We start from the raw sequence: 27,674 nt of genomic DNA on the forward strand, positions 1-27,674 counted from the left end.
ATTATAGCCTGGTTTGGATACAACTTATCACGTCTGCGTTTTCAAGCCGCGCATTTTCAGCTTTTTTTTTTTTTTTTTTTTTTCCTAGACGCACATTTGGCACTGTTCATTCTCCATGAACAGTGATTTTAGGCTTATGAATAGTAAAAAACAGAGTGAACAGTAATTTTTCACACATTAAAAAATTATTTTGCTACAGTGTTTTCAATTTTCAGTTTTAGCAAAAATAAGTTGTATCCAAACGGACCCTATGTGTGTGTATCAAATCGTTATTTGTAATTTATTGAGAATATAAATAGTTCATTTCATAGTAAAAACTATATATAACTTATAGAAATTATATATAATTTTTAATAATATGAAGTTGATAATCTAATTTTTATGAGTTCATAATAAAAAAAAATCATTATATCTAATTAATTCTAATAACATAATTGAAACAAGTATTTAATTATTAATTATTAGTATAGATTTGTGAACCGGTAAAAAAGTTTAGTTTTGGTGTATACTATATGTAAAGTTGTGATTTCCAACTAGTCTTTGCTGGCTCTAATTCCGTACCAAATTTGATTGTAATTTCTTCATTCATTTCCCTATATTTATGTGGGTTTATTTGTAAGGGATAAGTGTGAGAGATCGGTGAAGAATCAAGCTTCAAAGATGAATCAGTGCAATTTGCGAGAAGCTCGCAAGAAGAGTAACTTGCGAAAAGGCCACATGTGAAGCACATAACTAGAAGCTGAAGAGTCACGCCAGGTTGTCAAGTTTGCGAGTGTTTTGCGAGGAGGGTCATCCTACGAGGTACCCGCGAAACTCTCTATTTGGCAAAAAGATAAAGTGTTTTACCGAATTTTTTACTCAGACTATAAATATCCTAATTACCCACGAATTGTAAGGAGTTCTTTTCAGAGAGAAAGCCTTAACAAATATACTTGAGAGTTAAAGATTGTTATTCCCATAATCATCTACACATTTCCTTGTGGTTTTCCTCAACTTCTACCTCTCCATCTCTAGATCCTTGAGAGGTTATTAGCCCAAACACTTACCACACAAAATTTGAGTGTTAAGTGAGGTTAAGGAGTCATTTAATGGCGGATGCAATTTGGCTGAATTGTGGAATCCAGAATGCTAGAGAAGACAGGACTTCAAGAAGTCCGTTGGTAGCAGGAGCTTGGAGGGCTCAAGTTCATGGGGTAGACTAAGCTTGGAGGGTCTTTTGTTATTCTTGTACTTCCACTTTATTCTCTAGTGGATTGATTTTAACTTAGAGGCTTGCGGAGAGATTTTTCGTCGAGTTCTTTGATTTCCTCTTCGATATCACGTCTTGGTGTTATCTTGTGTTTGCATCTCTCTTCCCTACTCTTTAAACTTTTATTTTATTATTAATTGTGGATGGATATGGCTTGAAGTAGTGTAATCAGTTCATTGTGCATATTTACTCTTGTTCCACACTGTGTTAAGTTTGAGTAAAAGCAATTTAGTTGTAATTTTTAATTTGGGGTTTGAATAATTCCGTACCAAATTTGATTGTAATTTCTTCATTCATTTCCCTATATTTATAACGGTTTATTTGTAAGGGATGAGTGTGAGAGATCAGTAAAGAATCAAGCTTCAAAGATGAATTAGTGCAATTTGCAGGAAGCTCGCGAGAAGAGTAACTTGGGAAAATGCCACGTCTGAAGCACATGACTAGAAGCTGAAGAGTCACACCAGGTTATCAAGTTTGCAAGTGTTTCACGAGAAGGGCCATCCCGCGAGGTACCTGCAAAACTCTCTGTTTGGCAAAAAGATAAAGTGCTTTACCGAATTCTTTACCCAAACTATAAATACTCTCATTACCTATGAATTGTAAGGAGTTCTTTTCAAAGATAAAACCCTAACAAATAGACTTGAGAGTTAGAGATTGTTATATCCATAATCATCTACACATTTTCTTGTGGTTTTCCTCAACTCCTACCTCTCTATCTTTAGATCCTTGAGAGGTTGTTAGCCTAAACACTTTCCACACCAAATTTGAGTGGTAAGTGAGGTTTTGGTGCTATTGGGAAACATTGGAAGGATTCATTTAATGGCAGATGTAATCGAGCTGAATTGCGGGATTCGAAAAGCTAGAGAAGACAAGACTCCAAGAAGTCCGTTGGTAGCAGGAGCTTGGAGGGCTCAAGTTCATGGGGTAGACTAGGCTTGGAGGGTCTTTTATTATTCGTGTACTCCAACATTATTCTCTAATGGAATGATTTTAACTTGGAGGGTCACGGAGAGGTTTTTCGTTGAGTTCTTCAGTTTCCTCTTCGATAGCACGTCTTGGTGTTATCTTGTGTTTGCATCTCTCTTCCCTACTCTTTAAACTTTCATTTTATTGTTAATTGTGGATGGATATTGTTTGTTTTTAGACCCCTTAAAACACACTCAAATTAACCTAGTAAATTAGTCAAGTGATAACTTAGTCAAATTTCAGATCTAGGTTAATACAAATATATCATATCAATGTAAAGTGCGGAAAATAAAGAACACAAAGATATGATGACCCAGGAAACCAAACTGGTAAAAACCTAGGGAGGATTTAACCTAACTATCCTCAAGGTAAACCTGAATTCACTATGAAAGAATTGAAGTTTACACAATAGCGACTTAGACCACTAATATCCTATTGCTATCTCAAGTAGGAAACTTACCACCACGACCACGTAACAGCTCCGAGTCCACGGACTACTTCTTTCTTGGATTCACAGCAAGTACAAGCACTTTCGCTTGTATATCTTTAAGCTTTTTATTGCAGCAACTGAATCGATCACCAAGTTCTTGACATAATCTTGAATCTTGGAAACCCTAAGTATGTGTGAAGGTAAACACCTCTTGATCTCACAAAAGATTCACACACACAGCATAAGGAGCAACATAAAACTTGGCTAGGGTTTTCCCTTTTATACTTAGGACAAAACATAAAACCCTACACGGGCTTGGGTTGAGTTGGAAAAATCTGCACAAGCTTTGATCGATCGAGCCAAGGCAAATTTACATAATAAATCCTGCAGCTACTTGATTTCAACTTTACATACAACCATATACTTTGAGCAAGTCTAAACAAGACTAAAACGTTTTGTTCATGGTTTGCCAACAATACAAATTGAAGTTTTAATACATTTAAACCTAAAGTCTTAAAACCTAACAGATATAGCTTGAAGTAGTGTAATCGGTTCATTGCGCATATTTACTCTTGTTCCATACTGTGTTAAGTTTGAGTAAAAGCAATCTAGCCATAATTTTTAATTTGGCGTGTGAACAAGCTCGTGTGTTTTCACACAAATTTGAGCTTTCACTATATATAAGAATAGAATAAGTTAATCAAGTAACTTATGAACAAGTTTAAACTTATTCGACAATTTTTTTTTTTTTTAACCAAGTTAAAAATTGTTGAGGTCTAAAAAAATCACAACATCCAAGCCCAAAGAAATAACACAAGGGGCCATAGAAAGTGAATTTAAAAAGATTAAGCCTATCACCAAAAAAAAAAAAAAAAATTGGTAAGCCCAAAAAGGCTTGAAGCCCAAAAGCCATATAGGGACAAGCCTTAGAGCCTATGAGAAAAGAGGGAAGAAAGAGAAAAAAAGCCCAATCTGTCAAGATTAGAAGATTGAAGAAAGCCCAGTGTAAAGAGCTAAGTCGGGATCCCCAGAGGCTGCCAAAGGCTCGGGATCCCCGAGATGTGTAGCACAGTTAAGATAGGATTAAGACAGCTCAAACGAAATGCCAAAAGAAACACAAGAAACGAAGGGCAGATATGTCCTTCTTAGGTACCAGAGATGTAGCAAGAAAAGCAGAAAGCCTAGAGTAACCACTCACGATGCAAAAGAATGGTACCTCAGAGAACCAAAATGAGGAGTTATAAAAAAAGTAGCAGGAAAGACCTTGAACCCAACAGAGATGGATTCCGCTCACTTGGGAAAAATGACAAAGAGGAAGGACGGCCAAAAACTGAATAAAAAAGGGGTAAGAGGTTTTGAGGAACGTGAAATTAAGAACAAGCACACTCCGGAATGGAAAGTTAGCCATGGGCTTTCAAAGAAATAGCACCAAAAGGAGGAAATTATGAGAAACAAGGAAAGACTCAACCTTCTGGGTGATGGGCACAAAACAGGCTCTGGTACCTAGGGAGCAAAGGAGGGGAATCAATAGTTCCCTGGGACCCTAAAATGACACTATAAAAAGGGGGGAAGGTAGCCAGCAAAAAAGGGAGGAATTTTTTGGGCGAGTAATAGAAAATTTTGATAAAAAATCATTAAGAAAACTCTGTCAAATTCAAGGGAAAATAGTGAAATATCTCTCGGTATCCCAGAAATAACCACTATAGCACATACTTTGATTCAAAAGGATTCAAATTTTGCAAGTTTTAGAGGCCTGGATAGCCATCAAAGTTTGTAATTTCTGAGCTTATTTAAACCTTGTATCACGTCTTAGTGAGCGCATTGTAACCATAACTAAGGAAAACTAATGAAGTATTTCTTATTAATCCAAGGATCCCTAATTGTTTTGTGTATTCCCTGATTACTTTGCACTCCTTTGCTGTTTTCATTGTTGTTCAATACAAATATTCTCGTTTTGCTAGTATATGTGTATTGTAGGAAGCTTGCCCTGTGCGCCACTTGGTTCTTAAACAACCCCTTTAGCTAAGGTGAACCAAACCTAGTCCACTAAACTACAACTATTTGGCCCAGAATCCTTAGGACAGTGTGCTGAAGAAAAGGCACTCTCACAAAAATGTTCTTGATGTGGGTGTTTCTCTATCGCTAGCGAAAGTTAGAGCCTCCAACTTCTCCTAGGCAGTAGAATAGTATTGGCCCTTCTCGAAGGTGCTTTAGTCCCTTAAAGTAACACTGTTACTTTTAAGGTTGTTGGTTTCTTTTTTTGGGGGGGTTTGGGAAACACAATAGTGATGGAAGATCTCATAAAACATTGGAAAAAACTATCCCTTTCTGATCGTGAGGGACCAAGATTCAAAGTCAAAAAGGAATCAGCTACGCCAGAGTTCATCATCACAACAAAGTTTTTTACAAAACGGGCACTGAACATTGAAGCTATTGCCACCACCTTCAAACCTTTGTGGAGATCAACAAATGGCTTCAGAATAAAAAAAACCTTGTTAAACATATTTTCCTCTTTACTTTTGATAACAGCCAGGAAGTTGACAAAATTATGTCAAGTGAATCTTGGAGCTTTGACAAACATATCGTAATGCTACGATGCTATGATAGGGATGTCGATGTCGAGAACATGCCATTCAATAAGGTGGATTTTTTGGTACAATTATACAAACTTCTAGTGAGGTTTATGAACCAAGAAGTGGCAGAAGGAATTTGTGACACACTGGGCTAGGTGAGACAATTACCAAATAATCAGGATGGCGATGCAGGGGATTTCATGCATGTGAGGGTGACGATTGATATCACTTAGCCTCTATGCCGTGGGCGGATTATCTGTTTAGATGATGACCAAGATCAATGGGTCTCATTCAAATACGAACGACTGCCTAATATATGTTATTGGTGCGAGTCTTTAACCCATGATGATCGAGACTATGAGATATGGATTGAGAGTGAGGGAACTCTGTCCGCTGTTGACCAATAATTTGGTCCTTGGTTACATGCACAATCATACACGAAATCAAAGAAGAATGTCATCTTAGTTCTAGGTTTCTATGCAAAGATAAATGCCAGGCCACCTATACCAACCTCACAAAATGGTACGCAGCCAGAACCAGTGGCGATGATGGAGAAGACACCAATACAGGGTGGTATGACTGATAAGGTAACTGCAGATTTTTAGGGACCTATTTCAAATTCATATATTCCTTATATTTTTGACAATTCAACAATTGCCCATTATAAGTCAAACTCATATTTTGGGGAGATAAATAAGCAACATGATTTATTTGAGAACCAATTAAGGGATATTGATCATGATTTGCGGAGATATGATTCAGTTGACCAAGAAACTCAAAGTACTAAGGGTGAGCACGATTTGTTTAGCTCCAAATAGATAAGGGTTGAGAGTCCACATCAGCCTAATTTGATCCCTACGCATATTCCCCCAAAAGATCAGCAGAGTCACCACAAAACTCAACATCTGGCAGATGTTTCAAATCTACCTCAGCATACAACCTGGAAAAGAGTCCTTAGACCAAGTATGGGGTCATAATTGCACCATGTTCTGGGTACAGAAGAGGACTATGAATATGGAGGTTGATTGCCAAGAATTACCAAAAAAAAAAAGGCGGTTTCTCTTGGTGATAAGGAAAATTCCTTGATATTGGCGGAGGCTGGTTCCCAGCCCTGATAGAAGCAGCGAGTCTCTTATGTTGGAACTGTCACAGGCTTGGGAACCAGTGGATAGAAGATCAGCTTGTAGAACTAATATGGGTAAAAGATCCCTCTGTCGTGTTTATAGCTAAAACATGGACAAACAAAGCAAGCCTAGAACGTGTTTAACGATGCTTAGATTTCAAATATATAAATTGGAGGTCCCTCGTAGAAATAAGGGGGGAGGATTGGTAATTTTTTGGAAAGAGGAGTTTGATCTTGAGAATGAAACTATTTCAAAGAATCACATTGACACCACAATAAATAAGAACAAAGAGAACGAATGGAGATTTACCAGATTTTATGGTGAGTCAGATACTCAAAAGAAACATGAATCTTGGGCTAAGCTACAAAGTCTAAAAACTAGAAATTCTACACCGTGGATTTGTGCAGGGGACTTCAATGAAATTACAATGTAGAATGAGAAGAGGGGAGGAAGAATTTGGACTCATAGTCAGATGCAACCTTTTCGGGATGTTTTGGATGAATGCGGCTTTATGGATATGGGTTTTGTTGGTTCTCAATACACCTGACATAAACACTTTGTAGACTATACTGTTTAGGAACGGTTAGAAAGAGCAGTAGCGACTAATGATTGATTTGCAACGTTTCCAAGTACAAAAGTCCATCACCTTAATTTAACCACTTTAGATCATAAACCCCTGTGGATTGTACCGAAGGGCATGGACTGTACAATGCAAAAACCCTTCTAAGGGCATGGACTGTACAATGCAAAAACCCTTCTGGTTTGAACAAATGTGGATGACAGACAAGGGGTGCAGCAGAACTATTGAAGTTATTTGGATGGAGAGAAGCAATGATCCTTGTGACATTAGAGTGCTTAAGAAAGTAGAGAAGTGTGAGAAAGAATTGACAAACTGGAGTAGAAAATTTTTGTTAGTGTTAGGTGTGAACTAGAAAAGAAAAGAAAACTTTTGGTGCAAGTTGAAAGACTAGCAATTCAAAGCGGAGATACTACACGTATGAAGCAGATTAAGGGAGACATCAACACCTTGCTGAACAAAGAAGCCAAGATGTGGGCACAAAGGTCTCGGGTAATGTGGCTAAAGGATGGTGATAAAAACACAAAGTTTTTTCACAGTAAAGCTTCTCAAAGACGGTGCAAAAATTGCATCACTAGATTATATGATGAGTCAGGTAGATGGACCATACAACAGCCATGGGTAACTGCAACTATAGTGAATTTCTTCCGCCAACCAACAACTATGAAGATGTATTGGAATCTATACCACTAAGGGTGACACCTAAGATAAATGAACAATTTATCGATGAATTCACATCAAAAGAGGTAGAGATAGCTTTAAAGCAAATGGCACCACTCAAAGCACCTGGCCTTGACGGTATGTCTCCCCTATTTCATCAAGGCTATTGGTCCTTACTTGGAAATGATATTATACAAGCTATTCTACTATATTGAAATTCAGGATCATTACCACCATCCCTTGGTCATTCTTTTATCACCTTAATTCCAAAGGTCAAGGACTAGAAATATGTCTCTCAATACAGGCCAATTGGCTTAAGCAATGTTTTATACAGGGTTCTAGCTAAAGTTTTGGCTAATAAATTGAAGAAGCTAATGCTACATCTTATTTCAGAACACCAAAGTGCTTTCATGTCTAACCAGTTGATCTCTGATAATATTTTGGTGGCATTTGAGACATTGCACTATATAAGGAATCATTGTACAGGTAATACAGGTTATATGGCCTTGAAGCTGGATATGAGCAAAACATACGATAGAGTTGAGTAGGGATATATGCAACAGGTGTTGATGAGGATGGGTTTTCATGACTGGTGGATTAAACAGATGATGGAGTGCATCACAACAACCACTTACTCTATATTGATCAATGGTGAACCCCATGGACATATCATCCTAACTAGAGGGCTTTGTCAGGGATACCCCTTATCTCCTTATCTCTTTTTGATGTGCATTGAAGGCTGTTGAGGTCTAAAAAGGATCATAGTGAAGGAAGCCCAAAAGAATAAGTCAAGCCCAAAAGGATAAGTCAATCCCAAAAGGAAAAATCAAGCTAAGCCCAAAGTAACAGATGTAGGAAACCTATGAAGGAATAAAAAAGCCCAGGGGATCCTGAAGCCCAGACAAAGAAGCATCCAAAAAAAAGAGGATCACGGCAAGGGATAAGAAGCAAGGATCCTCAGGAACCTTCAAGAGGCGCAGATCCCTTTAGGCACAAATACAAAGGAAGACTAGGACAGCTCGATAGAAAAAGACAGAAGAAGGAAACAAGAAACAAAAGCAGAAAAAGAACACAAACGCCAATAGAACCCAGTGACCTCTCATGGCACAGACAGAAAAAGCCTCAAGGAACCAAAATGGAGAAGCATAGAAGAAAGAATGATAACAAGTGGCTTTCAAAATGGTAGAGCAGGATTCCGCTCGGATGGGAAGGAAAAGGGAAAAGTGGAAAACGCCAGAAACGGGGATGCCGAGAAGGGCATACCTCAGCACATCCCAAAGAAGATGGCCAACCAGGAACTTTCAAAAGAATCAGAGCTGAAAGAAGGAAAGAATGAGAAAAAACGGAAATGGGACTTACCAAGATGATGGATACAGGACGTGCTCTGTTTGCAAAAGGGTAAAACAGGGGAACCAACGGTTCCCCGGGAGGACCAAAAACTCCATTATAAAAGGAGGGGATTTTCAGTAGAAAGAATATCATAACAGAGTCATTAGAACTCTGTAAAATTCAAGAAAAACAGAGGAATGTCTCCCGGTATCCCAAAAACAGCCACTATAGCACATACTTGGATTCAAAAGGATTCAAACTTTGCAAGTCTTAGAGGCTTAAATAGCCATCAAAGTCTGTAATTTTTGAGCTTATTTGAACCTTGTATCACGTCTTAGTGGGCACATTTGTAATCCATAATCAAGAAAAATAATGAAATATCTCACATTGATTTGAGAATTTCTAACAATTACTTTGCATATTTCTTTATTATATTATCTTCCTTTACTGCTTCTTGCTGCTCAATACATATATTCTTGCTTGTAAAGCTGAGTCTTTTGCCCAAGTAAAGCCACTCAGACTTGAGTTCCAAATCCCACAAGTCTTGTGCAAAAGCACTAAGTCTGTGAGAATTGGGGCCAGGATCCTCGTGGCTGAATCATTCTCATAAAATTCATTTACATATATGTATATGTATTAATATATATATATCCTAATCTAAGAAACTAACAATTATTTGAAGATATGTGCCTTGTATAGTTGTTCTTGTGTAAGACCTATAGAGGTAAAAGGAAATGACAAAACTCCATTGCATAACAAGCATGGAGAAAGATTGTATAGTACAGAGAATCAGAGATTCTGGGTTCTTACAGGCCTAATACGCCCCGGGATCCCACGACAGTACGTCCCGGGATCCCACGACAGTACGTCCGGGGTACCAAGTGAAGGAATTCTTTAAAATATTTATACGATAAAAGATAAGCCTTAAATATTCTATTTCAATCTCTTTCTCATTGTGAATATTATGAACATCTATTTTACTTATTTTGTAAGAGTAAAGGGTCATTTTATGATACTAAAACACTTATAATGGTATTTTATTGCTTAGGAGGAATCGCATTTTTGCCTTGAGGAGATTTATGTGACTTGCGCACAACTTGGTTCGTAATCAGTCCCCATTTAGCTGCGGTGAACCAAGCCCAGTCCACCAAAATACAACTATTTGGCCCAGGATCCTTGGACCTGTGTGCTAAAGAAAAAAAACACTCTCACAAAGGCTTACATGGCCTAATTAGTAAAGCTATAAGAAATGATGATATTAGAGGGGTATCCATTTGTAGATCCGACCCTAGACTAACACATCTACTTTTTGTAAATGATAGCTTAATTTTTTGCTGGGCTAAAGAAGCAAACTGTTACAAGTTGCTGGATTTATTAGCTGTCTATGAAGGGCATCGGGTCAACAAATTAATCGATCAAAGACAGGCCTGTTTTTCAGTAAATCAACATCCCAAGACATGCAAGAGGTGATCAAAGACATTCTTGGAGTCCCTGCCATCCAACAATATGAGACCTACTTAGGTTTACCCCCTCTTGTTGATAGAAACAAAAGGGATAGCTTTGGAAAGATCAAGCAGCAGGTTTGGAAGACATTACAAGGTTGGGAAGGTAAACAATTGTCTTAGGCAGATAGAGAGATATTGATTAAAGCAGTGGCGCAAGCACTCCCGCTTACACTATGTCTTGCTTGAAATTGCCGGTGACTTTATGCCAAGAAATTGAGGCACTTATCAAGAAGTTCTTCTGGGGACAAAGAGGTGAAAGCAGGAAAATTCATTGGATAAAATGGCAGGATATGTGTAGACCAAAAGCACAAGGGGGCATGGGTTTCAAAGACCTATCTACGTTCGATGATGCAATGTTAGCTAAACAGACATGGAGATTGCTGCATGATGAGCAATCTTTATTTTATCGGGTGTTCAAACCAAAGTTCTTTTCGGATTGCTCAGTGATGGAGGCTAAATGTCCAGTTCTGCTTCGTACACTTGGAAGAGTATCATCAAGGGCAGGGAGGTGATAAGGAAGGGGGCGGTCTGGAGAATTGGAGATGGACACTCAATAAAGATCTGGGGTGATAATTGGATACCTGCAAAAAATAATCCAAGAATTATTTCACCCCTAATACACGGCCAATCTGAAGCAAGGGTGAGTAGCTTGATTGATCAACACCAGCGGGTTTGGAAAGAACAGGTACTAGATCACACATTCTATGAGTTTGAAGCTGCCATGATCAAAAAAATTCCACTCTGTCAATCCCACCAACATGATGTCCTAATTTGGCCTTTTACTACTGATGAGGAATGCTCGGTCAAATCGGGTTATAAATTTTAGCAGGATAGAGTGATGCAGCAGACCCCTGGCCCCTCTAACTCAGACACGATGAAACCATTAAGGGCAGCAATTTAGCGTCTCAATGTCCCAGCCAAGATTAGGAATTTTGCATGGCGAGCATGCAGAAATTCCCTCCCAACCAAGTCCAATCTGGGCGAAGAAAAGTCCTTAATGAAAGCCTGTGTGATCACTGTAAAACTCACCAAGAAGATGTGCTACATGCTCTTTATGGTTGCTGAAAACTTGCTGAATTGTGGAATAAAAAACCACAAAGGAACCATGGTACTTTGAGGCAAGTCCACTACTTCACTGACCTGCTGGAAAGTATAATTGCAGACAATAGAGAGCCAGAGCTATTTTGTTGGGTAGTTTGGGATTTATGGAATAGGATGAATAACTTAAGGTTGGGCAAGCAAACATACTCACTCACTCAGGTACTTGACAAGGCAGTGGACAGAAAGATTGAATATGCATCGCCTCACATGGCCAAAAGTGCTGCAGCAGTGTAGTGTGCACATTGGTCGGCCCCTGCTCCCTCATGGTACAAGATAAATTTTGATGGGGCTGTTTTTGAAAGGGAGGACAGTGCTGGACTTGGGGTTATTGTCAGAAACTCGGAGGGCTTGGTTATGTCATCACTATTGTAGCTGGTCCCTCTTCCGTTCTCAGTGATTGAAGTTGAGGCATTAGTAGCTAGAAGGGCTTTGGAGCTGGCTGTGGAGATTGGAAGGAGTTTCATCTGTCTTAATTAATGCCCTGCAATCCGAATCTAGACCTCATGCTCAATTTAGTCACTTAGCTAATGATATTTCTTTCCTCGGCTCACAGTTCACAGGTTTAAAGTTTTCTCATGTTCGTAGACATTGTAACAGAGTTGCTCATTCACTTGCAAGAAGAGCAAATATTCCCCCCTCCCCTAATCAGTTTAGATGGAAGATGTCCCACCAAATGTTGAAACTATACTCATGACTAATCTTATTAGTTTTTGATAATAAAATGATCGGTCTTTTTCTCAAAAAAAAAAAAAAAAAAAAGCTACAAATGTTCGTTGGCTTGGTGAAGTGCTCGAGCTCAACTCGTGTTTGAATAAAGTTAAATAAACCATTTTTGAACTTTCAAATACTTAAATATGCTCAATTTAACTTGTTTAAAAGGCCCTAGCCACCACCATTAACCTCCCCCATCGGCCATCATCGGTACTATTACTACCACCATTGTCTATTTGTCTATTTGAGTTTTGTTAATTTTAGCAAAAAAACTTTTAGTGTGATCAAACACACAAAATTTCTAAAGTCTCAATTAAATAATAGAAAATAAATCATTTATCTTAAAACAAAAGGAGCATAAAGTTAGTTATTCACTTATACCTGAAATATACGCAGGTCAAAGCGACTTAGGAAGATATTTGCTGATACAACGAGGTCAAAAACAGTCTTGTATAGATCAGCTGATGTACTGCACCACATAGCCACAACCAAAGAAAAAAGAACTTAAGGGGGTGTTTGTAAGAGCAAAAAACTTAAAATTAAATAATTAATGATAATAAATAAATAAGGAGATGACAGAAATATACCCTGAATACCAGGGAACCATATCTAGAAAATCAGGCTTCGTTTGCTTATTCTTCTTGTATTTTTCTCCTGACCTGACCATAAGAACGTAAGAAGCACTCAGTCCAGCTCATCTCTTGGCAAGGCATCTTTTACATCCTAATTAATGTCAACTATAAAAATAAATTTTAAATAAAAAAAATGCTTTGCAGGTTCTAAAATAAAGCATGGTACATTGGCACTCACTCTGGTGACCTCTCTGCTACATAATTGGCAATGTACAGGCCTATAAATGTGACCCAACACGAGTAGATGAGAGAGATTTCGTCTGATGAACTCGCAGTTGATGACTCACTGCTAGTGCTAGCTAACTGATAAAAAAAAAAGGAATATGTATAGGAAAAAGAAGATGACATGGCAATGCATGTGAGCTAAATTTTCATACAAATATATTAATCTCTTATTTTCTCATAAAAAACATAAATTTCTTATTTTAGTTTATTGTCATTCTTTATTGTAATAGGTGGAATAAAAAACAGAATACGAAAAAGTAAGACCTAAGGATTTGTATTCGTGAATATTGGCAGGTAACACTTGGGGAGACTCTAAATGAGAAATATAAAATAAATAAATAAATATATAAGGATACCATTTAACCCAAAAACTTAAATCTATAAATTTAGGCCTAACAAATTTAATATTTTCAATTCATTTTTTTAATTATTATTCAATTTAGGATTTCATTCACACATATATACTCAACAATATGGAATAAAAAATCAGATACATACCTAATGGTGATAGATGGAACACAAAATAGAATTTGGTTATTATAACCATACCTTGTGATAATAACAACATTTATCCAGCATTTAAAAAACCAATAATAATTCTCTGAAAACAAATAAACCAAATAATAATAGTAACCGGTGTTATTAATTCCATACCGAACCACTGGTTAAACCAAAATAATCGTGTTCCATGATATTAGACGGAATGATATGCAATTTTGTACCATTTAAGTAGTCTACTGTATCAACCCACGAAAAACCATAAAAACCAAGTTATAATTCTCTAAAAACAAATAAACCAAATAATAATAGTAACCAATGTTATTAATTTCATACCGAACCACTGGCGTGTTCCATGATATTAGATGGAATGATATGCAATTTTGTACCATTAAAGTAGTCTACCGTATCCGGAAAACCATAAAAACCAAGTTATAAATTGTTTAAACTGTGGTTAAAAGACCTCACCTCAACTTGGAATAGAAAATCAATTTGATGACAAAAGCTATCACAATTTTGATACAAATAATGTCACTTTTTGACCTTTTTGGGGTGTTTTTGGTCTATTACTTAAACCTAACATTTAGCTTATCCTTTAACACGTGTTGAAGTGAATTATCACTGCATTTCCTACTAAATAATGATATATTTTTTTAAAAAATCTATTTTGGTATGTTCTTGGATTTAACAATGAAACTAAAGTTTTTATTAGCTAATTTTACTTTATTTTAGTTAATTTTTATAATTATATATACTTAATTAATTATTAATAAACCTATGGGCCAACCATTAAACTATTGGTTGAATTAGTGAACCAATCTTTCAACCGGATCATTCCTTAATACGGTTTTGATAACTATGATTGCAACTCGCTTACTCCACAGGAGTAAGCCAAGATGAGCACACTTGGTAAAAAATAAAGATAGATTCATTTTCATAGATATTGTCACTAACTGAGAACTAGAAGAATGATACACAAGTGCTACAAAAATCCTGGATACAAACTTGCAGAGGTAAATTCCCAAAAATTACCGATTCCAAGTATCTTTCTCTATGTCACTCTTTATATATCCATAGATATCAGATCATGATTCTTTCCATTACACTTGTTGGATGTGATAAAAAGTTATAATTTAATTTATTTTTTTATAAAATAGAAAATTATACAACAACTACAAATTTTACCATATAAAACTTATAAACTAATGTGACAATAAAAGTGATTAGTAGACTTCAACCATCTAATAAGTAAATGTTTGGATCATTTTTACGTGATTAGTGGCATTTCAATTTGTTATAAAATTTGTAGTATCTCTAGCATAACTCTTTTAAAAATGACAATGTGAAGGGAGCCACATGTGATATCCCATACCTAAATCTTCATACTAATGTCATTCTTGCCATATTTGTTTATATTTCTTCTTGTATTGGTAAAGAGAAAACCTACAAAACTCAAATTTTGAATATGCCTCCTAACTAATTTTAGCAACTTTTCAAGCATTCAAAAACAAATTAAGTCTTTAGTCTTATTGCAAGAATTTTTGTGGGTCTTATAGAAAATTTACAAGAACTATTGGGGTGCATGTGTTTTGTTGAAAAGCATGGAAGCATGACTCACCTACTTGGCATGAAGCACAACACACCTACTTAAATATGAAAGCATGAGCTTTTACAGCAGGCATTCCCCACCCCTCTGAATCCACCCTCACGTGATACTCTCCCCAAAAATTTTGAAATTCCACGCAAGTGGAAAAAAATTGCATGTGACCTCGTCTCAGAGGATTCCCCTATGCAACAAACTGTCCTAACAAAGAGAAACAGGAATAAAAAAAGTGCAAACCAACCAGAGTTACCTATGAAGAAGATTTAGGTTTCGAAGGTTTAAAATCAAAATCATTTAATGGTGGAGGTTGTACAGCAGCCCCGCCAATTACAATGAGTTTCATAGTTTGGAATTGTCGTGGGCTTGGGAACCTACATACAGGGAAAGAGCTGGAAGTAGTGGTTTGACCAAAAGATCCATCCGCTGTGTTTATTGCCAAAACATGGGCAGATGAAGCAAGGCTAAAAAAAATACAACGGAAGATCGAATTTGAAAATTTAATTTTCATGGGAAGAAATAACAGAGGAAGAGGTTTGGCTTTATATTGGCGAAACTCTTTGGACCTAAAGATCAATACTTTCTCCAAGAATCATATAGATGCCATTATAAACAAGGGTAAAGAAGACTCCTGGAGATTTACTGGATTCTATGGGGACCAGTTGCTCACAAAAGATTTGAATCCTAGAACATGCTTTGTCAATTGAATAGTAGATTCACCCTTCCATGGCTTTGTGCAGGCGATTTCAATGAAATCATTCAAAGTTTTGAGAAGTTAGGAGGAAGTAATAGAGGCCAAGCTCAAATGCAATTATTCCAAGACGTCACTGATGAGTGTGGCTTTATTGATCTTGGATTTGTGGGTTCACCATACACATGGCAGAAGCACTTTACAGATAGGCACTCAATTTGGGAAAGACTAGATCATGGTCTAGCAACTAACGATTGGTTAATGAAGTTCTCAGGAGTGAGAATCCACCAACTATCCTCTAATTCATCAGATCATTGCCCTCTGTGGATAGTACTTGATGGCTTGGAAGTCACAACAGCAACAAAGCTCTTTTGATTTGAAGAAATGTGGCTCTTAAATCCAGGTTGTTTAAATGTGGTTAAAGCAGTGTGGTCAGCCAGAGCCAATGATGATCTATCGATTAAGGTTGTGAGAAAAACAGAAAGGTGTGGTAAAGAATTGTGGAGGTGGAACGGAGACCATTTTGGGAATGTAAGAAGAGAGATATCAAAAAAGAGAAAACTTTTGGTTGAAGTCAAGAAGGAAGCATGGAGATCTGGATTAAATCACCGAATCAGGGAGTTGAAGAGGGAAATCTCTGAGCTTATGGGCAAAGAGAACAGGATGTGGTTTCAAAGATCCAAGGTCTTACGGGTAGCAAATGGTGATAAGAACACAAAATTCTTTCATAGTTGAGCCACTCAACGGAAGAGGAGAAATTCACTTTTGAAGATTTGAGGTGCAGTTGGAGTCTAGAATTCGAATCCTGAAGATATAGCAAAGTACCTAATTGAATTTTATCAAGACTTATTCTCCTTGGCCAACCTTCAGTAGAATGATGCAACCACTAATTCCATCAACAAGATAATCAGTGATGAGATGAATGCTCAGCTGTCTTCTGAGTTCAAGGGATGGGAAATACACCAAGCTATTAAATAGATGGCACCTCTCAAAGTCCCAGGTCCTGGCGGTATGCCCCCTTTATTTTATCAACATTACTAGAGTCTAGTGGGTGATGATATATGTCAATCTGTCCTTAATTTCCTAAATACTGCTTCCCTACCTATGCATCTTAACCACACTTTTATAACCATCATCCCAAAGAAGACGAACCAAGAATATGTCTTTGAATTCAGACCTATTAGTTTCTGTAATGTTTTGTACAAAATTTTTTCTAAAATTTTGGCAAATATATTGAAAAGAATTTTACCAAAAATTATAATAGAACACTAAAGTGCTTTCACAAAAAGTAGGGCTTATCTCTAATAATATTTTGGTAGCTTTTGAATCTCTTCACAGCATGCAAAAACATACAGGGTAGGATGACTTTATGGCCATAAAATTTGATATGGGCAAAGCTTATAATAGGGTGGAGTGGCCATATTTAGAAGCAATGATGAGGAAAATGGGTTTTACCGAGCAATGGATCAAGCTTGTTATGCTCTATGTTTCAACCGTCTCATACTCTATCCTTGTTAATGGAGAACCCAAAGGCATGATTCATCCTTCAAGAGGCTTTCGTCAGGGAGACCCACTGTCCCCCTTCCTATTCCTCCTATGTACAGAAGGCTTGCATGGTCTTATTAGCAAGGCAGCTAGTCTAGGTGATATACAAGGCTATTCTCTATCTAGAAATAGCCCTCGTCTAACTCACCTCTTTTTTGCAGATGGATTTTGTTTTGCAGGGCAACTACTCAAGAATGCCAAAAAATCCTAGAAATATTAGATGCGTATGGACAATGTTTAGGATAGCAAATTAACCAAAGCAAAACCACTATCTTCTTTAGCAAATCAACCTCTGCAGAGATGAGAGAACATATTAAGGAAGCTTTGGGAGTCCCAGAAATAAGGCAATATGAGAAGTACTTAGGATTACCTTCTCTTGAGGGGAGAAATAAAAAGGCAAGCTTTAATTATATTAAAGAGAGGGTCTGGGAAAAAAATTCAAGGGTGGAAAGAAAACTATCTCAAGTGGGAAGGGAGATATTAATCAAGTTGGTGGTCCAAGCAATCCCAGCAAACACGATGACTTGTTTCAAACTCCCAATGGGCTTATGTTTAGAGATTGAAAGCCTTATCAAAAAGTTTTGGTGGGGACAAAAGGGTGATAGAAGAAAAGTACACAGGATCAAACGGGAAACTCTATGTCAAGCTAAATCGGAAGGTGGAATGGGTTTTAAGGATTTAGCCGCAAAGCAAGCCTGTAGACTATTGCATCATAAAGAATCTCTATTTTAATGGGTCTTCAAAGCCAATTTTTTTCCCAACTGTTCAATCCTGGAAGCTGCTGAATCTAGTTCCGGGTCTTATGCATGGCATAGTATCCTTGAAGGGCAGGATGTCCTTTTAAGAGGTGCTAGGTGGAAAGTGGGCAATGGTGAGTCAATTGGGGTGTGGCTTGATTCATGGCTACCACCTTGCGATCACCCAAAAACTATGTCTCCATTGATTGATGGCTTTGAGGTGGCAAAGGTGGTAGACCTCATTGACCCAGTCTCTAGGCAGTGGGATTTAAGCCTTATACAAGGGCTGTTTAATCCCCAAGAAGCTGAATTAATAAAGAGCATTCCGTTGTGCAGCACCTCCTATGTGGATAAGCTTATATGGCCTTACACTTCCTCAGGTCAATAATCGGTTCAGTCGGGAAACAGATTTCTAGCAAAGGAGAATATTATAAACCTAGCCACTGCAAACCCGAACCCTCATGGTGGTGTCTGGAAATTAGTTTGGGGTTTATCTGTACCAAACAAAGTAAAGAATTTCCTATGGAGGTCATGCCAAAATGCTATACCAGTGAAAGAAAACTTAAAGAAGAGAAAAATCCTGTTGACTGACACGTGAACAATGCAACGGATCTGCTGAAAGCGTGGCATTCGCTGTAGGACTGTCCAGAACTAGCGCCAATATGGAGAGCCACTCCGGAGAACAGTCTTTATCTCCCTTAAGGTTTATCATCTATTTCAGAGTTCATGCTACAGGCCCAGACCGAAGGAAAAAATCTGGAAAAGCTGGCGATGTTGTTGTGGACTATTTGGTCTCGCTGAAATTAGATCAGAGCAAACAACGCGGATTACCCAACGACACAAGTTGTAGTGAACGCCCAGCAAGCCTTACAGGAGTTCAGCAGAGCTAACGCTACAACCTCACCGCCAGGTTTATCAAGTGTTTCCTTACAAAGCAGATGGTCACCCCCTCCCTCACACTCTTGGAAGGTAAACTTCGACGGAGCGACATTCAAGGATATTGGCAGAGCTAGAATAGATGTGGTGATCCGAGATATCCAAGGTCAGGCCATAGCTTCCTTGGTAGAGTAGGTTTATCTCCCATTCTCCTCCGATATGATCGGAGCACTAGTAGCAGCTCGGGCTATCCAATTTGCTCAGGAGATTGGATGTTCACCCTTTATTCTTGAAGGTGACTCAGAATTGGTAATCAAGTCCCTGTGCAATGAAGAGAGGTCCCTTTCTTCGTTTGGGCATATTCTTGAGTCAGCAAAGAATATGACAGAAGCCAACTGTATTTCATTTTCTCATGTTCGTTGTATTGGTAATTCTGTTGTTCATACCCTAACTAAACATGCTAGACATGTTAGTGGGTACACGGTGTGGATGGAAGATGTTCCTCTGCACTTTCATTCTATACTGGAAGCCAAAGTTGACTAAAGTTTTCTAATAAAAATTCCCAAGTTCTTTCTCAAAAAAAAAAATATATATATATATATATATATATGAAAGCATGACACGCCTACTTATATATGAAGCATGACACATCAACTTAGGAAGGAAGTTTCATCCCAAAAAAAATAAAAATAAAAAACTTAGGAAGTATGAGACATCTACTTCAAAACATGATTCATCTTCTCTTTGCTGCTAGTTGCATGACATCTCCACATTACTCCCACACCACCTACTCCTATGTTCAGCAATTCCTACAGAAATATTCAGTATTCTAAACCTCCTCTTAGGCTTTCTCCCACACTTGCACTCTTTCTCAAGAACCAAGCATACCAACCATTCTAATTCAAGAGGTAAGACACAAATCTGAAAGTTTGCATGATCTTCTTGTATCTAAGCATAGTGTATTAAGTTTGCATGTTTTTATTTTTGTTTCTTTGGTTAAGTAAATTTTTAAAAGTTTCTCTTAGTTGAGAACTTGTATGCCACATTGGTTGAGTAGAAAAGTATGTGCATGTTGAAGGAAAACTACATTTTGCTCTATTTCGGATTCTAAACACAATTGGGCATACTATTTGGTTGTCTAATATACTAAAATTTGTGGATCTTATACTTGGTATTACTCAATGATGTGTGTAGTGTGTGTACCAATTTCCATGTTGAAAGAACTCCATTTGAGCATGTACAGCTTGTGATTAAAAATTTATATTAATTTCTATAGACTGAATTTTGAGACCTAGCTTGATTTGTATGAAATATTACATCCATTTGTTTCAAATGAGTCAAATATCAAAGAAATTGGACTAGTATTGAATGTTTTATATGTTTTTCATTCTGACTCTTAATCTATCTTTGATGGAATTGAGTTTAATGGCTTGTACAAATTTTAATTAATCACTAAGAAATGAGACTAAATTGAAATTTATAGAGTATGAACTAATCATACGTATGGTTGTTCATATTAAGTTTTATGCCAATTGGAGACTTTTAAGTAAGTTAAATTAAGTTCACAAGCAGACTAATTTACATTAACTTGAATCTGTAAGAGTAATGAAATACTAAGAAATTAGAGACTTAAAGCTTGGTTTTGGTATATTAGATTAGATTTTCATTTTGTTAGGGACATATTTTATGTAATTAGCTAATCATTTGACAAAATGCACTTTATTTGTAATTGGGTAGATCTAGGATGGGTTTAAGACTTCAAGAAACATGTTGTTCAAGTCAAGTGTTAAAACCATGAAGATTGACCAAGAAACAAGTGAAGAAGAGCTATTCATTAAAACTTGACAGCAATCTCGATAGAAATACTTCTATCGAGATTTAATGTCGAAACTCGATACAAGCTGTTTCTACCGAGACTTACGAAATCAGAAATTCCAGATCTAATTTTCGGCCCATGCTGAAATATTTGTATAGGGTTTCTTTTCTTATATAACCCTAGATATATATAAGGCTTATTTTAAAGACCGTCGTGCATGCAGAAAGTGACCTAGTGCCTTGTTCTCTCTGAAAGAAGCTACAACATCTTTACGTCAAGGGTTTTGTAACCAAGGAGCTTTCTGATCTTCATCGTTGATGTACTGAACAACTTTGCAGCCAACATCTTAATCAAGTTGCTGGTGTCAGTCACGTACTTGGATCCGTGCATCATTGGTTAGTCACGTATTAGGATTTGTGCATTGAACTGGAAGATTGCCACTACAATACAAGTACAATTGAGTATTGGGGTAAGGATTTAACTGTAGGTTTGTATTTTGGGATAGGCCAAAGGATTTTGTAAGATTTCTTATACTTGTAACCGCTTGTAATTGATAATAGTGGATTCTTGAGAGTGGTGACCTGAAAATCACCCGGTGGGGTTTTTGCTTCGGAGGTTTTCCCCCTTCGTAAAGAAATCACCCATGTCAAATTTATTTTCCGCTGCATTTAGATAATTTGGTAATTTGTTTGTGTTGCCACGCTATTGCATAAAATTTGATCTAATTAATTAACTTGGGTAATTAATCAATTAATTGCAAGGGGTCAATTTATTTTAACCCAACACATTTGATGTCACTATCCATTGATATGTGTTATAATACTTGAGCAAATTTATTATTGCTTGATTCAATGGTTTAATACCTAAAAGAAACACATGTACTTCAATACCCCGTGTTAAGCAATGCTTGCATCGTAAAGATTTTTGGTACCTTCTTATAATGATCCTTTTTGGTTATGCTCATTAAATTGTTTGATATATTTGGGAATGTCTTTGAGATGGGATTACAGTTTTCTTTATTTTTAGAGTTAGGTTGTCATTCATGTGTAAGTTTTTGGTAAGGTAGAATTGTAAGTAATAAGCTTTGACCATTCATTTAGGTGGTGAGAACGTGGACACTCGAGCTTCTCTAATCCTAATCTTTTGCATCTTCTACTTTCAGGTAAGGGATATGTGATATGGGCATTTGTTAAGCTTGAGGTTTGTTTAAAAATATTATTATGCATTAAAATATTTTGACTAAAGATGTTGTATACAGTCGTGTTTCAAACAAAGATATATGCTTGAGCTTTTGAAATCTTATGTATATGATTTAAGCATATTGATGTTATTACTCATTTCATGAACATGCTATTTAAGAATGAAGTGGATATGCTATTATCATGAAACATTATGGAAAAGCAAGATTTGAAAAAGCTTTGGTTTTATGTTTATGTCTATGGTATGATTCTGAACTTGGCCAACAGGAGTTAATTAAATTATAAATATGTGAAGGTGAGGGATAGAATCTAAGATCCCCAAGTTTTAATAAGACCATAAACACGCTAACCGCTAAGCTAAACTCCTTTAATGTCTCAATCTTTGATGACACTCGTTATTTTATTTATTTTGAGTTTATATTATAGTTTTTCAATTTATCATATTACCCCCTCTCAATCTATTATTATTTGATAATTTTATTAGTGGTTCAGAAATTATACTTTTTACATGTGGATATACAATTTATTAATTTATGTTAAGAATGATTTTATTTTAAACTTTTTTTTTTTTATTTGAAAGATTACTAACACAAAATTTTTACACTTATTTATGCTTTATTATTTTCTATTAACCTTATAAAAATAGTGAAAGTTCATTTGCAAGTTGTTTAAATTTTTTTAGACACATTTTTAGTAAAATTTTGTTAATGTTTACCATTTAAATACCTTTATTTGTATTTTATTATTAAATTTAGCTTAAGATTTATGGACCACTTGAAATAGAGAGGAAATAGAGCAAGCGGAAAGGACATGTAAATGCAAAGGCATCTGGCTCTTGCCAACGCATGCATGCATATGTATGTATTATACATGTCTTTACGAATGAAGTATGAACAGAACTATCATAAAGATTGAAAGTAATTTTTACCACTTACCCGCATGCAAAAAAGTGTATAATAGTATCCCTCAAACTTAACCGGAGCAAGCCAAGAAGAACACACTTTGTCTTTCAAATTTCTTGGTTCAAGCGGCCTCTCTCTACAATGACTCAGAAATACACAGCAGGCTATACTGACAACCTTCAAAGCATGAACAAGTATTCAGAGTTTACATTGAAAAGGGAGAAGCCAACTGAGTCGGCAAATCTAGAATTACCAAAAGTCATTTTAGAACTTACAGCAGAAAATTTGAGAATGGTCCATATGTCTGGCCACTTTCGATTGTGACATGAAAAAATGTACTCGACCAGAATAAAGATATAGTGGAAGACGAGAAGGCAAACAATAGAAAAGATGAATATTGTCAAAAATAAAGACAAATTCATTCTCACGGATATTGCCACTGACTGAGAACTTGGAAGATGATACCCAAGTGCAACGAAGAGCCAGGATACATACCTGCAGAAGTAAATTCCCAAAATTTACTAAATACCCATTATTTATCTTTATGTCCCTATACAGTCTACACATACACATGAGAACATGATACTTTCCATTTCACCTGAAAGGGATAAAGTCCATTTTTTTTTTTTTTCATGGTTAAATTTTTTAATTTTTTTTTTTAATGGAAAATGCTATAGTTATTACAAATTTTATAATATAAAATTTATAAACTAATATGTCAATTAATTGGATTAATGAATTTTAACTATCTAATAAATAAATATATGAGTTGTTTTCATGTAATTGGTAATATATTAGTTTTTTTTATTTGTTTTACTGAATAGTAACATATTAGTTTGTAACTTTATACAATAAAAATTGTATATATATCATTATTTTAGAAATGACACGGTACAAAATGTCATATTATAAAAAAAATTTAAATAATATATAACACTGAACATATCTTTAAATTTATAATATTTAATAACCATAAAATGAATCAGTTTATTTATTTTTTATTTTTTTGAAAATGAATCAATTTCAAATTGAGAGGAAATGCACGTGTGGAAGGGCATGTAAATGCAAAGGCAGCTGGCTCTTGCCAGTGTATGTACATGTACGATTTATACATGGCTTTCAAAATGAAGTGTGAACAGAACTATAATAAAATTTAAAATAATTTTTACCACTTTGAGAGATTGGAATAGCTCGGTTTCCCTATCTGGGAAAAAAATCGGATCGAAGGCTGTAAAAAGAAATAGAAGAATCCAAGCAAACCGATATGCACAGACCACCAAACAAGGCTGTTGTCATCCTCAAGGGTATGCATAATGTCGAAGAAGAAAAAGAAAACGCAACTCAGTAGTGCAACCACTACAGCATGTCGTGAGAGCTCAGGTTGGTAAGGGAATGAGTCATTTGGAATTCCAAACCTCCTCAGGATTTTCCTAACCCTATTCATCTTCTCGGTTTTGGAGGCATTTAGAAAACCAGTTTTAACCCTCCCCTTCTTTTTGAAGGATGCCATCAAATTGCTTGTTAGAACCTGTTGCACTATGTAGTTCACGTTACTTGATTCACCGTACCAGGCAAGCTTCCGATTTCTGTAGGAGTACGTACTATTAAGTATAGGCATTAATAAAACAAGTACTTCAAAATACTGGACTTCAAAAATAATAAGTCAAAAATTGTAATGTTCACATTCATGGGTAAATTTTCTAAACAAAGATCTACCACAGTAGAAGTTGCACTATACAATCGATTCAATAAAAAAAAAAAATTGCACTATAAAGAAAGTGAAGCCATGGAAAAGAACCTAGAATCAATAAAATGAGTGTTGGTATGAGCGACTACTAACTAGGTAAGAACTGTGGTGTGTACAAGGGTGCGGTCGTGATTATGCGTCTACTCTTATGTATCACCGTAAGTAAGAGAAACTTGTACTGTGCAAGTCTTTACCAGTAATAAAAGATTAAAAGTGTTTCTCTTTCTCAAAGTACAACAGTTGAGAAATGATTAATTAAACAAAAATAGAGAACAAGAATTAATTGATTCGTAGCAGTTTTTTATTTTATTCTATTTTTAGAGACTAGGGATTTTCCAGGGAAATTGAAATTAAAGGGACATGCAAATTTGTTCCATATTTAAAAGGCTCACATAAATGAATCGCGTGGGATTGAGAATTATAAAATCTTACCTATTTTCATATTAAAAGCAAAAAATAAATTGGTAGTAACTTTGTGTGTTGAATAATCACAAATTATGAATTCATCCATAAAAAAAAACAAAGATTTGCATCAATATAATGTAATTTCTATATCATACATCTTTACATCTATACTAACAATACAAATATGCTTAAGTTTGAATACAATGTATCCAAAAAATTCAATAAGTGTTTAATTAGCAACTAAGTACCAAAATATTTATCAACACATATGGATGACGACTTCGACGGCAATGGCTAATGGTCTCCTTTTTTATTTTTTTGAACAAAGAAAAAGGGGACTCACGTGTGTAGCTATTGTCACATGTCCCAAGGTACAGTTAAGTAAACTCAAAAGTACCACCAGCCTGAAAGTGGAGCTCAAAGGCCCCGACCCCCACGCAAACCCCATTGGTTCTAATCCACACACTAAAAGTGTGTAACCCACGCAGTGGGGGCAAGGGGAGTCAAATGGCTCATGGTCTATGCAACGGTAATGGGTTTTTGAGACGGTCACAGGCTACAAGCTTGATTCACTGTTAAGTTTCAAATGTGGTTTTCTTTTTTTAGATTTTCAGTTGATATGGGCAAATTTGGGACTTTAATACTTGTGGGCCTCTAGTAATATGTTGGGCTTGTGGCTTTAGTTGAGCTTAAAGAAGCCCAAACCAAAATTTATGCTTTTGTAGGATCAGTAAAATCCATATGAACCTACAAAATTTGCAATCCTATACGGACGATCCTACAAAATTTGCAATTATAATCGTTTTGGTAATATGGGATTATAAGATCGTATGATCCTACAATTTAGATTGCAATTTTAACAATTACAATCACGATATAATATAACTAAAAATGAAATTAATGCACACAACAACACAAAAGCTAGCATTACTTAAATAAGAAAAAAATCTTTAAAAAAAAAACCATAATTTTCTCTCGTTATTTGTTCTCTCTCTCTCTCTCTTTTTATTTTTTTTTTCTTTTTCAATCTGATATCTTTCTCCCGCTCTGCAGAGCCTACCGCTGTCAGATAGAAAAAGGAGAAAAAGCACCTAGATTTTCTTTCTAACATAATAATGACTAGCATATGTAGCGTAACAATCTGAACTATTTCTCATGGTCTCTATACGCATATGGATCTATACATTAGACGGTGATACTTAATAAAATATCTTTTGCTTTCTACTTGGAACGATTCAAAATTATAATTTATTTTTTATTTTTTATTTTTTTATTTCAAAGAAAGCTGTTGCTTTTTTTTTTCCCTTCTTCTCCGATAGGGCCATCATAATTTGCAGAAAAATGATCGAAACGAACTAAAATTCTTCAGAATCGAAGCAAACTCACATCAGAATTTGTACTAAATAAGGCACAAACAAACTTATCTAAATAATAATAAAATTAAAATTAAAAAATAAATAAATAAATAATCTCACCACTTAGGCGTTGATATTCTTGTTGCCAGTGGTGGGTAGATGTAGAAAGAAGTGGGGTAAAGAAGAGAGAGAAATACACAAATTGAGAGAGAGCTGAATTTGAGAGGGAATAAGTCTGTTAGGACCTTGGCCAGTGTGGTTGGGTTAAGGCCACAGGGTTTTTCTGGGTTTTTTCGCGAAGAAGATGAGGTTTTTCCATATAGTTTTCCTGGCTACCAATCACAGAATGGAGAAGATTTACGTGGCTTTTTCATTTGATTTTTTCGGCTATCAAACACAGTCATTAATAATTTTTTTTAATTTATTTCTAAAAAAATCAAAGGAAATCGTTTTGGTGTTGTTGATGATAATAAAAAGGTAGAAAATACTGGAAGATAAGAAGCGAGAGAAAGAGATAGGTAGGAAAAAGAAAGAAAATACTAAGAGAAAGAGAGAGAGACAAGCGTAAGATTAGATTAGATGCAAAAGAAAAATTAAGGTACATCAGAGAGAGAGAGAAAGAGAGAGAGAGACTAAGCCCAGAAAAAGATATAGGATCCATTTGAATACCGCTGAAAACTGAAAACACTATAGTAAAATAATTTCTAAATATGTGAATAATGCAGTGTGACCAATTTTTAATGAAAAAGTTGCTGAATGAAGAGGTTTGTGGATCCCATGAACAATGCACGAGACCCACTGGAAAAGCATAAAACGCTCTTCTCAAAATAAATAAATAAATAAAATGTGAAACGCTGGACGTCTGCCACAGACGTTGTATCCAAACGGATACATAATTGGAGTATATTTTCCTCTCTCTCACATGGGCAGGCTCCATAGTGAGTGGAATCCAGAGAGTAAGAATATATACTTTTAAAATACCCAATAATAATCCAAAATTCCTTAAACAAAACAAAATTGAGAGTCATGTGAAATTAGGATTGAGAGTCCCGATGCAATTGTCTAAGAGTACTAGCATCAGCTCTTCTAAAAATTTTAGCATTTAACACATTAAAAATTTATTTTATCTATTTTAACATATCAATTTGCAACACACTCTACATTGTATCTTCTATTTTAACATCACATTAAAATAATTTAAAATAAACCTTATTTATATTA

At 35.9% G+C, this 27,674-nt stretch overlaps 1 protein-coding gene across 1 annotated transcript in view; it reads right to left on the bottom strand.

Moving 5' to 3' along the window:
* The window catches only part of LOC126711738 (uncharacterized), a 35,379-nt gene extending 11,945 nt beyond the window's left edge, over nt 1-23,434 (bottom strand). Inside the window, exons 1-5 of the mRNA XM_050411282.1 lie at nt 23,222-23,434; nt 22,980-23,123; nt 13,036-13,160; nt 12,813-12,884; nt 12,607-12,694 (exon numbers count right to left, since the gene is read on the bottom strand). Of these exons, the coding sequence (XP_050267239.1) occupies nt 12,607-12,694; nt 12,813-12,884; nt 13,036-13,160; nt 22,980-23,123; nt 23,222-23,368 (576 nt within the window). The 5' untranslated portion in view covers nt 23,369-23,434. The remainder of the gene's footprint in view (nt 1-12,606; nt 12,695-12,812; nt 12,885-13,035; nt 13,161-22,979; nt 23,124-23,221) is intronic.
* Nucleotides 23,435-27,674: the final 4,240 nt, after the last annotated feature.

Source organism: Quercus robur, chromosome 2, assembly GCF_932294415.1.
Source record: "Quercus robur chromosome 2, dhQueRobu3.1, whole genome shotgun sequence".
Lineage (NCBI taxonomy): Eukaryota > Viridiplantae > Streptophyta > Magnoliopsida > Fagales > Fagaceae > Quercus > Quercus robur.